Source organism: Oncorhynchus clarkii, chromosome 11, assembly GCF_045791955.1.
Source record: "Oncorhynchus clarkii lewisi isolate Uvic-CL-2024 chromosome 11, UVic_Ocla_1.0, whole genome shotgun sequence".
NCBI classification, from domain to species: domain Eukaryota; kingdom Metazoa; phylum Chordata; class Actinopteri; order Salmoniformes; family Salmonidae; genus Oncorhynchus; species Oncorhynchus clarkii.
This window is the reverse complement of record NC_092157.1, coordinates 5530100-5543985: the sequence shown is the minus strand read 5'-3', so window position 1 is coordinate 5543985 and position 13886 is coordinate 5530100. Positions and strand designations below refer to the sequence as shown.

Below are 13886 nucleotides of genomic sequence, written 5' to 3'. Positions count from 1 at the left end.
ACATACTGCACTACTGTTGACCAGGGCCCATAGACAACAAACAGTTGTGCAATGCCGTACAGTATATAGGGAATAGGGTGCACCCTACATAGAGGCTGACTGACTGGCTGACTGTACTGGCTGACTGACTGGCTGACTGTACTGGCTGGCTGGCTGACTGTACTGGCTGACTGGACTGGTTGGCTGTCTGTACTGGCTAACTGACTGACTGTACTGGCTGACTGGCTGACTGTACTGGCTGACTGGCTGACTGTACTGGCTGACTGGCTGTACTGGCTGACTGTACTGGCTGGCTGACTGTACTGGCTGACTGCACTGGCTGACTGTACTGGCTGACTGTACTGGCTGACTGGCTGACTGTACTGGCTGACTGGCTGACTGTACTGGCTGACTGGCTGGCTGTACTGGCTGACTGGCTGGCTGATTGACTGACTGACTGACTGACTGGCTGACTAGCTGTACTGACTGGCTGTACTGGCTGGCTGTACTGGCTGACTGACTGACTGACTGACTGGCTGACTGGCTGACTGGCTGTACTGGCTGGCTGTACTGGCTGACTGACTGACTGGCTGACTGACTGGCTGACTGTACTGGCTGGCTGACTGTACTGGCTGACTGTACTGGCTGACTGTACTGGCTGACTGGCTGACTGTACTGGCTGACTGGCTGGCTGTACTGGCTGACTCACTGACTGACTGACTGACTGGCTGACTGGCTGGCTGACTGACTGACTGGCTGACTGGCTGTACTGACTGGCTGTACTGGCTGGCTGTACTGGCTGACTGACTGGCTGACTGACTGGCTGGCTGGCTGTACTGGCTGACTGACTGGCTGACTGACTGGCTGACTGTACTGGCTGGCTGGCTGACTGTACTGGCTGACTGTACTGGCTGACTGACTGACTGACTGACTGGCTGACTGGCTGACTGACTGGCTGACTGGCTGACTGGCTGACTGACTGACTGACTGGCTGACTGACTGGCTGACTGTACTGGCTGGCTGACTGGCTGGCTGGTAAAACTTCATCTTTTAACACTGAAAACTAGAACACATAGAAACCTTTAGAAGGGAACACGGGGCAATTTATTTATTCAAGTTTGGTACTGGCTGGCTGTACTGGCTGACTGACTGACTGGCTGACTGGCTGACTGGCTGACTGGCTGTACTGGCTGGCTGTACTGGCTGACTGACTGACTGGCTGACTGACTGGCTGACTGTACTGGCTGGCTGACTGTACTGGCTGACTGTACTGGCTGACTGCACTGGCTGACTGTACTGGCTGACTGTACTGGCTGACTGGCTGACTGTACTGGCTGACTGGCTGACTGTACTGGCTGACTGGCTGGCTGACTGGCTGGCTGTACTGGCTGACTGGCTGGCTGATTGACTGACTGACTGACTGGCTGACTGGCTGTACTGACTGGCTGTACTGGCTGGCTGTACTGACTGACTGACTGGCTGACTGGCTGACTGGCTGACTGGCTGTACTGGCTGGCTGTACTGGCTGACTGACTGACTGGCTGACTGACTGGCTGACTGTACTGGCTGGCTGACTGTACTGGCTGACTGTACTGGCTGACTGGCTGACTGTACTGGCTGACTGGCTGGCTGTACTGGCTGACTGGCTGGCTGTACTGGCTGACTGACTGACTGACTGACTGACTGGCTGACTGGCTGGCTGACTGACTGACTGACTGGCTGACTGGCTGTACTGACTGGCTGTACTGGCTGGCTGTACTGGCTGACTGACTGGCTGACTGACTGGCTGGCTGGCTGTACTGGCTGACTGACTGGCTGACTGACTGGCTGGCTGGCTGACTGTACTGGCTGACTGTACTGGCTGACTGACTGACTGACTGGCTGACTGGCTGGCTGACTGGCTGACTGGCTGACTGGCTGACTGACTGACTGGCTGACTGTACTGGCTGACTGACTGACTGACTGGCTGACTGACTGGCTGACTGGCTGACTGGCTGACTGACTGACTGACTGGCTGACTGACTGGCTGACTGTACTGGCTGGCTGACTGGCTGACTGACTGGCTGACTGGCTGACTGACTGACTGACTGGCTGACTGACTGGCTGACTGTACTGGCTGGCTGACTGGCTGGCTGGTAAAACTTCATCTTTTAACACTGAAAACTAGAACACATAGAAACCTTTAGAAGGGAACACGGGGCAATTTATTTATTCAAGTTTGGTACTGGCTAGCTGTACTGGCTGACTGACTGACTGGCTGACTGGCTGTACTGGCTGGCTGTACTGGCTGACTGACTGACTGGCTGACTGACTGGCTGACTGTACTGGCTGGCTGACTGTACTGGCTGACTGTACTGGCTGACTGGCTGACTGTACTGGCTGACTGGCTGACTGTACTGGCTGACTGGCTGGCTGTACTGGCTGACTGGCTGGCTGTACTGGCTGACTGACTGACTGACTGACTGACTGGCTGGCTGACTGACTGACTGGCTGTACTGACTGGCTGTACTGGCTGGCTGTACTGGCTGACTGACTGTCTGACTGACTGGCTGGCTGGCTGTACTGGCTGACTGACTGGCTGACTGACTGGCTGATTGGTTGACTGACTGACTGACTGGCTGACTGACTGGCTGACTGTACTGGCTGGCTGACTGGCTGGCTGGTAAAACTTCATCTTTTAACACTGAAAACTAGAACACATAGAAACCTTTAGAAGGGAACACGGGGCAATTTATTTATTCAAGTTTGGTACTGGCTAGCTGTACTGGCTGACTGACTGACTGACTGGCTGACTGGCTGACTGGCTGACTGGCTGTACTGGCTGGCTGTACTGGCTGACTGACTGACTGGCTGACTGGCTGACTGGCTGACTGGCTGTACTGGCTGGCTGTACTGGCTGACTGACTGGCTGACTGTACTGGCTGGCTGACTGTACTGGCTGACTGTACTGGCTGACTGGCTGACTGTACTGGCTGACTGGCTGACTGTACTGGCTGACTGGCTGGCTGTACTGGCTGACTGGCTGGCTGTACTGGCTGACTGACTGACTGACTGACTGGCTGGCTGACTGACTGACTGGCTGTACTGACTGGCTGTACTGGCTGGCTGTACTGGCTGACTGACTGTCTGACTGACTGGCTGGCTGGCTGTACTGGCTGACTGACTGGCTGACTGACTGGCTGACTGTACTGGCTGGCTGGCTGACTGTACTGGCTGACTGTACTGGCTGACTGACTGACTGACTGGCTGACTGGCTGACTGGCTGACTGACTGACTGGCTGACTGACTGACTGGCTGACTGTACTGGCTGACTGACTGACTGACTGGCTGACTGACTGGCTGACTGGCTGACTGACTGACTGACTGGCTGACTGACTGGCTGACTGTACTGGCTGGCTGACTGGCTGGCTGGTAAAACTTCATCTTTTAACACTGAAAACTAGAACACATAGAAACCTTTAGAAGGGAACACGGGGCACATTTATTTATTCAAGTTTGGCCCGGAGGACTGTACTCTGAGGTATACTTGGTTTTTAAGAAAATAAAAACAGCTGTAGAACTAATGGGACTGACATTGGCGTCAGCCAACGCTCAGCGTCTTTGGTTGGGTTCACTGAGGTTTTCTCCCTGTGACAGGCTGCTCCTTCTCCACGGGCCAGTGTACCTTTCCTTGTAATACCATTAGTAGTCTTTAGAGCCTTTAAAAGCTAGAGCGAGAAAGAGAGAGAGAGACACACATTCTCTGTTTTCAACGGCCAAGACTTTCAGAAATCATCAAAAACAAAGGAGGACCAAGGCACTCTGCATATAATGAATTAAAATGCCTTTATTTGTATGGCCCTAGGGCAGCTGGGTAGCTAGCTATGCCCCCCCCCCCCCCCCCACCCCGACGAAGGCCATGCAGCTGAAACGTGTTAAGAGTTTTAAAACTTTCTTTCCAATGAATATGCCATACAAATAAAGGCATTTAAATTCATTATATGAAGTGTCTTTGTCCTCTTTTGTTTTTGATGATCAATTCACCCCTTTTTTCCAGAGTCCCTTCTGTCTACTAAAACATTCTGTTGTGTACCTTCTGTCTACCAAAACATTCTGTTGTGTACCTTCTGTCTACTAAAACATTCTGTTGTGTCCCTTCTGTCTACTAAAACATTCTGTTGTGTCCCTTCTGTCTACTAAAACATTCTGTTGTGTACCTTCTGTCTACTAAAACATTCTGTTGTGTCCCTTCTGTCTACTAAAACATTCTGTTGTGTACCTTCTGTCTACTAAAACATTCTGTTGTGTCCCTTCTGTCTACTAAAACATTCTGTTGTGTACCTTCTGTCTACTAAAACATTCTGTTGTGTACCTTCTGTCTACTAAAACATTCTGTTGTGTACCTTCTGTCTACTAAAACATTCTGTTGTGTACCTTCTGTCTACTAAAACATTATGTTGTGTACCTTCTGTCTACTAAAACATTCTGTTGTGTACCTTCTGTCTACTAAAACATTCTGTTGTGTCCCTTCTGTCTACTAAAACATTCTGTTGTGTCCCTTCTGTCTACTAAAACATTATGTTGTGTACCTTCTGTCTACTAAAACATTCTGTTGTGTACCTTCTGTCTACTAAAACATTCTGTTGTGTACCTTCTGTCTACTAAAACATTCTGTTGTGTACCTTCTGTCTACTAAAACATTCTGTTGTGTACCTTCTGTCTACCAAAACATTCTGTTGTGTACCTTCTGTCTACTAAAACATTCTGTTGTGTACCTTCTGTCTACTAAAACATTCTGTTGTGTACCTTCTGTCTACTAAAACATTCTGTTGTGTACCTTAGTACCTTCTGTCTACTAAAACATTCTGTTGTGTACCTTCTGTCTACTAAAACATTCTGTTGTGTACCTTCTGTCTACTAAAACATTCTGTTGTGTACCTTCTGTCTACTAAAACATTCTGTTGTGTCCCTTCTGTCTACCAAAACATTCTGTTGAGTACCTTCAGTCTACTAAAACATTCTGTTGTGTACCTTCTGTCTACTAAAACATTCTGTTGTGTACCTTCTGTCTACTAAAACATTATGTTGTGTACCTTCTGTCTACCAAAACATTCTGTTGAGTACCTTCAGTCTACTAAAACATTCTGTTGTGTACCTTCTGTCTACTAAAACATTCTGTTGTGTACCTTCTGTCTACCAAAACATTCTGTTGTGTACCTTAGTCCCTTCAGTCTACTAAAACATTCTGTTGTGTACCTTCTGTCTACTAAAACATTCTGTTGTGTACCTTCTGTCTACTAAAACATTCTGTTGTGTACCTTCTGTCTACTAAAACATTCTGTTGTGTACCTTAGTACCTTCTGTCTACTAAAACATTCTGTTGTGTACCTTCTGTCTACTAAAACATTCTGTTGTGTCCCTTCTGTCTACTAAAACATTCTGTTGTGTCCCTTCTGTCTACTAAAACATTCTGTTGTGTACCTTCTGTCTACTAAAACATTCTGTTGTGTCCCTTCTGTCTACTAAAACATTCTGTTGTGTCCCTTCTGTCTACTAAAACATTCTGTTGTGTACCTTCTGTCTACTAAAACATTCTGTTGTGTCCCTTCTGTCTACTAAAACATTCTGTTGTGTCCCTTCTGTCTACTAAAACATTCTGTTGTGTCCCTTCTGTCTACTAAAACATTCTGTTGTGTACCTTCTGTCTACTAAAACATTCTGTTGTGTACCTTCTGTCTACTAAAACATTCTGTTGTGTACCTTCTGTCTACTAAAACATTCTGTTGTGTACCTTCTGTCTACTAAAACATTCTGTTGTGTACCTTCTGTCTACTAAAACATTCTGTTGTGTACCTTAGTACCTTCAGTCTACTAAAACATTCTGTTGTGTACCTTCTGTCTACTAAAACATTCTGTTGTGTACCTTCTGTCTACTAAAACATTCTGTTGTGTACCTTCTGTCTACTAAAACATTCTGTTGTGTACCTTCTGTCTACTAAAACATTCTGTTGTGTACCTTCTGTCTACTAAAACATTCTGTTGTGTACCTTAGTACCTTCTGTCTACTAAAACATTCTGTTGTGTACCTTCTGTCTACTAAAACATTCTGTTGTGTACCTTCTGTCTACTAAAACATTCTGTTGTGTACCTTCTGTCTACTAAAACATTCTGTTGTGTCCCTTCTGTCTACTAAAACATTCTGTTGTGTCCCTTCTGTCTACTAAAACATTCTGTTGTGTCCCTTCTGTCTACTAAAACATTCTGTTGTGTACCTTCTGTCTACTAAAACATTCTGTTGTGTACCTTCTGTCTACTAAAACATTCTGTTGTGTACCTTCTGTCTACTAAAACATTCTGTTGTGTCCCTTCTGTCTACTAAAACATTCTGTTGTGTACCTTCTGTCTACTAAAACATTCTGTTGTGTCCCTTCAGTCTACTAAAACATTCTGTTGTGTACCTTAGTACCTTCTGTCTACTAAAACATTATGTTGTGTACCTTAGTACCTTCTGTCTACTAATACATTCTGTTGTGTACCTTAGTCCCTTCAGTCTACTAAAACATTCTGTTGTGTACCTTAGTCCCTTCAGTCTACTAAAACATTATGTTGTGTACCTTCTGTCTACTAAAACATTCTGTTGTGTACCTTCTAACTACTAAAACATTCTGTTGTGTACCTTAGTCCCTTCTGTCTACTAAAACATTCTGTTGTGTACCTTAGTACCTTCTGTCTACTAAAACATTCTGTTGTGTACCTTAGTACCTTCTGTCTACTAAAACATTCTGTTGTGTACCTTAGTACCTTCTGTCTACTAAAACATTCTGTTGTGTACCTTAGTACCTTCTGTCTACTAAAACATTCTGTTGTGTACCTTAGTACCTTCTGTCTACGAAAACATTCTGTTGTGTACCTTCTGTCTACTAAAACATTCTGTTGTGTACCTTCTGTCTACTAAAACATTCTGTTGTGTACCTTCTGTCTACTAAAACATTCTGTTGTGTACCTTAGTACCTTCTGTCTACTAAAACATTCTGTTGTGTACCTTAGTACCTTCTGTCTACTAAAACATTCTGTTGTGTACCTTAGTACCTTCTGTCTACTAAAACATTCTGTTGTGTACCTTAGTACCTTCTGTCTACTAAAACATTCTGTTGTGTACCTTAGTACCTTCTGTCTACTAAAACATTCTGTTGTGTACCTTCTGTCTACTAAAACATTCTGTTGTGTACCTTCTGTCTACTAAAACATTCTGTTGTGTACCTTCTGTCTACTAAAACATTCTGTTGTGTACCTTAGTACCTTCTGTCTACTAAAACATTCTGTTGTGTACCTTCTGTCTACTAAAACATTCTGTTGTGTACCTTCTGTCTACTAAAACATTCTGTTGTGTACCTTCTGTCTACTAAAACATTCTGTTGTGTACCTTAGTACCTTCAGTCTACTAAAACATTATGTTGTGTACCTTCTGTCTACTAAAACATTCTGTTGTGTACCTTCTGTCTACCAAAACATTCTGTTGTGTACCTTCTGTCTACTAAAACATTCTGTTGTGTACCTTCTGTCTACTAAAACATTCTGTTGTGTACCTTAGTACCTTCTGTCTACTAAAACATTCTGTTGAGTACCTTCAGTCTACTAAAACATTCTGTTGTGTACCTTCTGTCTACTAAAACATTCTGTTGTGTACCTTCTGTCTACTAAAACATTCTGTTGTGTACCTTCTGTCTACTAAAACATTCTGTTGTGTACCTTAGTACCTTCTGTCTACTAAAACATTCTGTTGTGTACCTTAGTCCCTTCAGTCTACTAAAACATTCTGTTGTGTACCTTAGTCCCTTCAGTCTACTAAAACATTATGTTGTGTACCTTCTGTCTACTAAAACATTCTGTTGTGTACCTTCTAACTACTAAAACATTCTGTTGTGTACCTTAGTCCCTTCTGTCTACTAAAACATTCTGTTGTGTACCTTAGTACCTTCTGTCTACTAAAACATTCTGTTGTGTACCTTAGTACCTTCTGTCTACTAAAACATTCTGTTGTGTACCTTAGTACCTTCTGTCTACTAAAACATTCTGTTGTGTACCTTAGTACCTTCTGTCTACTAAAACATTCTGTTGTGTACCTTAGTACCTTCTGTCTACGAAAACATTCTGTTGTGTACCTTCTGTCTACTAAAACATTCTGTTGTGTACCTTCTGTCTACTAAAACATTCTGTTGTGTACCTTCTGTCTACTAAAACATTCTGTTGTGTACCTTAGTACCTTCTGTCTACTAAAACATTCTGTTGTGTACCTTAGTACCTTCTGTCTACTAAAACATTCTGTTGTGTACCTTAGTACCTTCTGTCTACTAAAACATTCTGTTGTGTACCTTAGTACCTTCTGTCTACTAAAACATTCTGTTGTGTACCTTAGTACCTTCTGTCTACTAAAACATTCTGTTGTGTACCTTCTGTCTACTAAAACATTCTGTTGTGTACCTTCTGTCTACTAAAACATTCTGTTGTGTACCTTCTGTCTACTAAAACATTCTGTTGTGTACCTTAGTACCTTCTGTCTACTAAAACATTCTGTTGTGTACCTTAGTACCTTCTGTCTACTAAAACATTCTGTTGTGTACCTTCTGTCTACTAAAACATTCTGTTGTGTACCTTCTGTCTACTAAAACATTCTGTTGTGTACCTTCTGTCTACTAAAACATTCTGTTGTGTACCTTAGTACCTTCAGTCTACTAAAACATTATGTTGTGTACCTTCTGTCTACTAAAACATTCTGTTGTGTACCTTCTGTCTACCAAAACATTCTGTTGTGTACCTTCTGTCTACTAAAACATTCTGTTGTGTACCTTCTGTCTACTAAAACATTCTGTTGTGTACCTTAGTACCTTCTGTCTACTAAAACATTCTGTTGAGTACCTTCAGTCTACTAAAACATTCTGTTGTGTACCTTCTGTCTACTAAAACATTCTGTTGTGTACCTTCTGTCTACTAAAACATTCTGTTGTGTACCTTCTGTCTACTAAAACATTCTGTTGTGTACCTTAGTACCTTCTGTCTACTAAAACATTCTGTTGTGTACCTTAGTACCTTCTGTCTACTAAAACATTCTGTTGTGTACCTTAGTACCTTCTGTCTACTAAAACATTCTGTTGTGTACCTTCTGTCTACTAAAACATTCTGTTGTGTACCTTCTGTCTACTAAAACATTCTGTTGTGTACCTTCTGTCTACTAAAACATTCTGTTGTGTACCTTAGTACCTTCTGTCTACTAAAACATTCTGTTGTGTACCTTAGTACCTTCTGTCTACTAAAACATTCTGTTGTGTACCTTCTGTCTACTAAAACATTCTGTTGTGTACCTTCTGTCTACTAAAACATTCTGTTGTGTACCTTCTGTCTACTAAAACATTCTGTTGTGTACCTTAGTACCTTCAGTCTACTAAAACATTCTGTTGTGTACCTTCTGTCTACTAAAACATTCTGTTGTGTACCTTCTGTCTACCAAAACATTCTGTTGTGTACCTTCTGTCTACTAAAACATTCTGTTGTGTACCTTCTGTCTACTAAAACATTCTGTTGTGTACCTTAGTACCTTCTGTCTACTAAAACATTCTGTTGAGTACCTTCAGTCTACTAAAACATTCTGTTGTGTACCTTCTGTCTACTAAAACATTCTGTTGTGTACCTTCTGTCTACCAAAACATTCTGTTGTGTACCTTCTGTCTACTAAAACATTCTGTTGTGTACCTTCTGTCTACTAAAACATTCTGTTGTGTACCTTCTGTCTACTAAAACATTCTGTTGTGTACCTTCTGTCTACTAAAACATTCTGTTGTGTACCTTCTGTCTACTAAAACATTCTGTTGTGTACCTTCTGTCTACTAAGTACCTTCTGTCTACTAGGTACTGTTGTGTACCTTAGTACCTTCTGTCTACTAAAACATTCTGTTGTGTACCTTAGTACCTTCTGTCTACCAAAACATTCTGTTGTGTACCTTAGTACCTTCTGTCTACTAAAACATTCTGTTGTGTACCTTAGTCCCTTCTGTCTACTAAAACATTCTGTTGTGTACCTTAGTACCTTCTGTCTACTAAAACATTCTGTTGTGTACCTTAGTACCTTCTGTCTACTAAAACATTCTGTTGTGTACCTTAGTACCTTCTGTCTACTAAAACATTCTGTTGTGTACCTTAGTACCTTCTGTCTACTAAAACATTCTGTTGTGTACCTTAGTACCTTCTGTCTACTAAAACATTCTGTTGTGTACCTTAGTACCTTCTGTCTACTAAAACATTCTGTTGTGTACCTTAGTACCTTCTGTCTACTAAAACATTCTGTTGTGTACCTTCTAACTACCAAAACATTCTGTTGTGTACCTTAGTACCTTCTGTCTACTAAAACATTCTGTTGTGTACCTTAGTACCTTCTGTCTACTAAAACATTCTGTTGTGTACCTTAGTACCTTCTGTCTACTAAAACATTCTGTTGTGTACCTTAGTACCTTCTGTCTACTAAAACATTCTGTTGTGTACCTTAGTACCTTCTGTCTACTAAAACATTCTGTTGTGTACCTTAGTACCTTCTGTCTACCAAAACATTCTGTTGTGTACCTTAGTACCTTCTGTCTACCAAAACATTCTGTTGTGTACCTTAGTACCTTCTGTCTACTAAAACATTATGTTGTGTACCTTAGTACCTTCTGTCTACTAAAACATTCTGTTGTGTACCTTAGTACCTTCTGTCTACTAAAACATTCTGTTGTGTACCTTAGTACCTTCTGTCTACTAAAACATTCTGTTGTGTACCTTAGTACCTTCTGTCTACTAAAACATTCTGTTGTGTACCTTAGTACCTTCTGTCTACTAAAACATTATGTTGTGTACCTTAGTACCTTCTGTCTACCAAAACATTCTGTTGTGTACCTTCTAACTACCAAAACATTCTGTTGTGTACCTTAGTACCTTCTGTCTACCAAAACATTATGTTGTGTACCTTAGTACCTTCTGTCTACCAAAACCTACTGTTGTGTACCTTAGTACCTTTTGTCTACCAAAACATTATGTTGTTTACCTTAGTACCTTCTATCTACCAAAATATTCTGTTGTGTACCTTCTGTCTACCAAAACATTCTGTTGTGTACCTTAGTACCTTCTATCGACCAAAACATTCTGTTGTGTACCTTAGTACCTTCTATCTAACAAAACATTCTGTTGTGTACCTTCTGTCTACCAAAACATTATGTTGTGTACCTTAGTACCTTCTATCTACCAAAACATTATGTTGTGTACCTTCTGTCTACCAAAACATACTGTTGTGTACCTTAGTACCTTCTATCTACCAAAACATTATGTTGTGTACCTTCTGTCTACCAAAACCTACTGTTGTGTACCTTAGTACCTTCTGTCTACCAAAACATTCTGTTGTGTACCTTAGTACCTTCTATCTACCAAAACATTCTGTTGTGTACCTTTTGTCTACCAAAACATTCTGTTGTGTACCTTAGTACCTTCTATCTACCAAAACATTCTGTTGTGTACCTTCTGTCTACCAAAGCATTCTGTTGTGTACCTTAGTACCTTCTATCTACCAAAACATTCTGTTGTGTACCTTAGTACCTTCTAGCTACCAAAACATTCTGTTGTGTACCTTAGTACCTTCAATCTACCAAAACATTCTGTTGTGTACCTTAGTACCTTCTGTCTACCAAAACCTACTGTTGTGTACCTTAGTACCTTCTATCTACCAAAACATTCTGTTGTGTACCTTCTGTCTACCAAAACATTATGTTGTGTACCTTAGTACCTTCTGTCCTTCAAAACCTACTGTTGTGTACCTTAGTACCTTCTGTCTACCAAAACATTCTGTTCTGTACCTTCTGTCTACCAAAATATTATGTTGTGTACCTTAGTACCTTCTGTATACCAAAACACTATGTTGTGTACCTTAGTACCTTCTGTCTACCAAAACCTACTGTTGTGTACCTTAGTACCTTCTAGCTACCAAAACATTATGTTTTGTACCTTCTGTCTACCAAAACATACTGTTGTGTACCTTCTGTCTACCAAAACATACTGTTGTGTACCTTCTGTCTACCAAAACATACTGTTGTGTACCGTCTGTCTACCAAAACATACTGTTGTGTACCTTAGTATTTTCTATCTACCAAAACCTACTGTTGTGTACCTTAGTACCTTCTAGCTACCAAAACATTCTGTTGTGTACCTTCTGTCTACCAAAACATTCTGTTGTGTACCTTCTGTCTACCAAAACATTCTGTTGTGTACCTTCTGTCTACCAAAACATACTGTTGTGTACCTTCTGTCTACCAAAACATACTGTTGTGTACCTTCTGTCTACCAAAACATACTGTTGTGTACCTATGTACCTTCTAGCTACCAAAACATTCTGTTGTGTAACTTCTGTCTACCAAAACATTCTGTTGTGTACCTTCTGTCTACCAAAACATTCTGTTGTGTACCTTCTGTCTACCAAAACATTCTGTTGTGTACCTTAGTACCTTCTATCTACCAAAACATACTGTTGTGTACCTTCTATCTACCAAAACATTCTGTTGTGTACCTTAGTACCTTCTGTCTACCAAAACATTCTGTTGTGTACCTTAGTACCTTCTATCTACCAAAACCTACTGTTGTCCACCTTCTATCTACCAGAACATTTTGTTGTGTACCTTAGTACCTTCTATCTACCAAAACATTATGTTGTGTACCTTCTGTCTACCAAAACATTCTGTTGTGTACCTTCTGTCTACCAAAACATTCTGTTGTGTACCTTCTGTCTACCAAAACATTATGTTGTGTACCTTAGTACCTTCTAGCTACCAAAACATTCTGTTGTGTACCTTCTGTCTACCAAAACATTCTGTTGTGTACCTTCTGTCTACCAAAACATTCTGTTGTGTACCTTCTGTCTACCAAAACATTCTGTTGTGTACCTTCTGTCTACCAAAACATAATGTTGTGTACCTTAGTACCTTCTATCTACCAAAACATTCTGTTGTGTACCTTAGTACCTTCTATCTACCAAAACATTATGTTGTGTACCTTAGTACCTTCTATCTACCAAAACATTATGTTGTGTACCTTAGTACCTTCTATCTACCAAAACATTTTGTTGTGTACCTTAGTACCTTCTATCTACCAAAACATTATGTTGTGTACCTTCTGTCTACCAAAACATTCTGTTGTGTACCTTAGTACCTTCTATCTACCAAAACATTCTGTTGTGTACCTTAGTACCTTCTGTCTACCAAAACATTCTGTTGTGTACCTTCTGTCTACCAAAACATTCTGATGTGTACCTTAGTACCTTCTATCTACCAAAACATTCTGTTGTGTACCTTCTATCTACCAAAACATTCTGTTGTGTACCTTAGCAGCTCTTCCTTTCCATCTTTTGTCGACTTTTAGAAATTAGTTGAGTTTCTTTTTAGTTTTGGTTCTTTGTTTAAAAACTTCAGAATCCCATTTTGAGGTTGTATCAAATATATTTTTTTCCAGAAGAATGTGTTTTTCTGTCGTTTGCGCTGAACTTTGGCCCAGTTCGTGTTGTATACCTACGTTTGTAAATGAAGCTGCATAACTCCGTATAGTGTGGAGCCATCCATCATGATGATTAAATTATTCTCTGTAAATATGTATCTCCTTAATTCCAAGCAAGTTTGTGTATAGAGTATACATGCTTGTTATGTCACTACAGCCAGACGTCATCCATAATCAACCTAAAAACTGTACATCCGTGCATTATCTTTATTAAATAAAATGATTAGTAGATCGTTGTTGTTTAAAAAAAATCCTCAATTAAACATGAACGTGGCTGTAACCTGCTCCCGTTCTCCTCTCTGTGTTGTTGTACCTACAAGCAGGAATTAACCCTGTAATGTCTCCTGTCCTCTCCTCTCTAGGATGAG

General features: G+C 41.3%; 1 protein-coding gene across 2 annotated transcripts in view; it reads left to right on the top strand.

Annotated features, from left to right (window-relative positions):
- The window catches only part of LOC139420590 (uncharacterized protein C8orf34 homolog), a 141212-nt gene that overhangs the window by 111978 nt on the left and 15348 nt on the right, over positions 1-13886 (top strand). For both annotated transcript variants that reach the window (XM_071170778.1, XM_071170777.1), the window contains exon 13: positions 13881-13886. This exon is cut by the window's right edge and continues 91 nt beyond it. In XM_071170778.1, the coding sequence (XP_071026879.1) occupies positions 13881-13886 (6 nt within the window). The remainder of the gene's footprint in view (positions 1-13880) is intronic.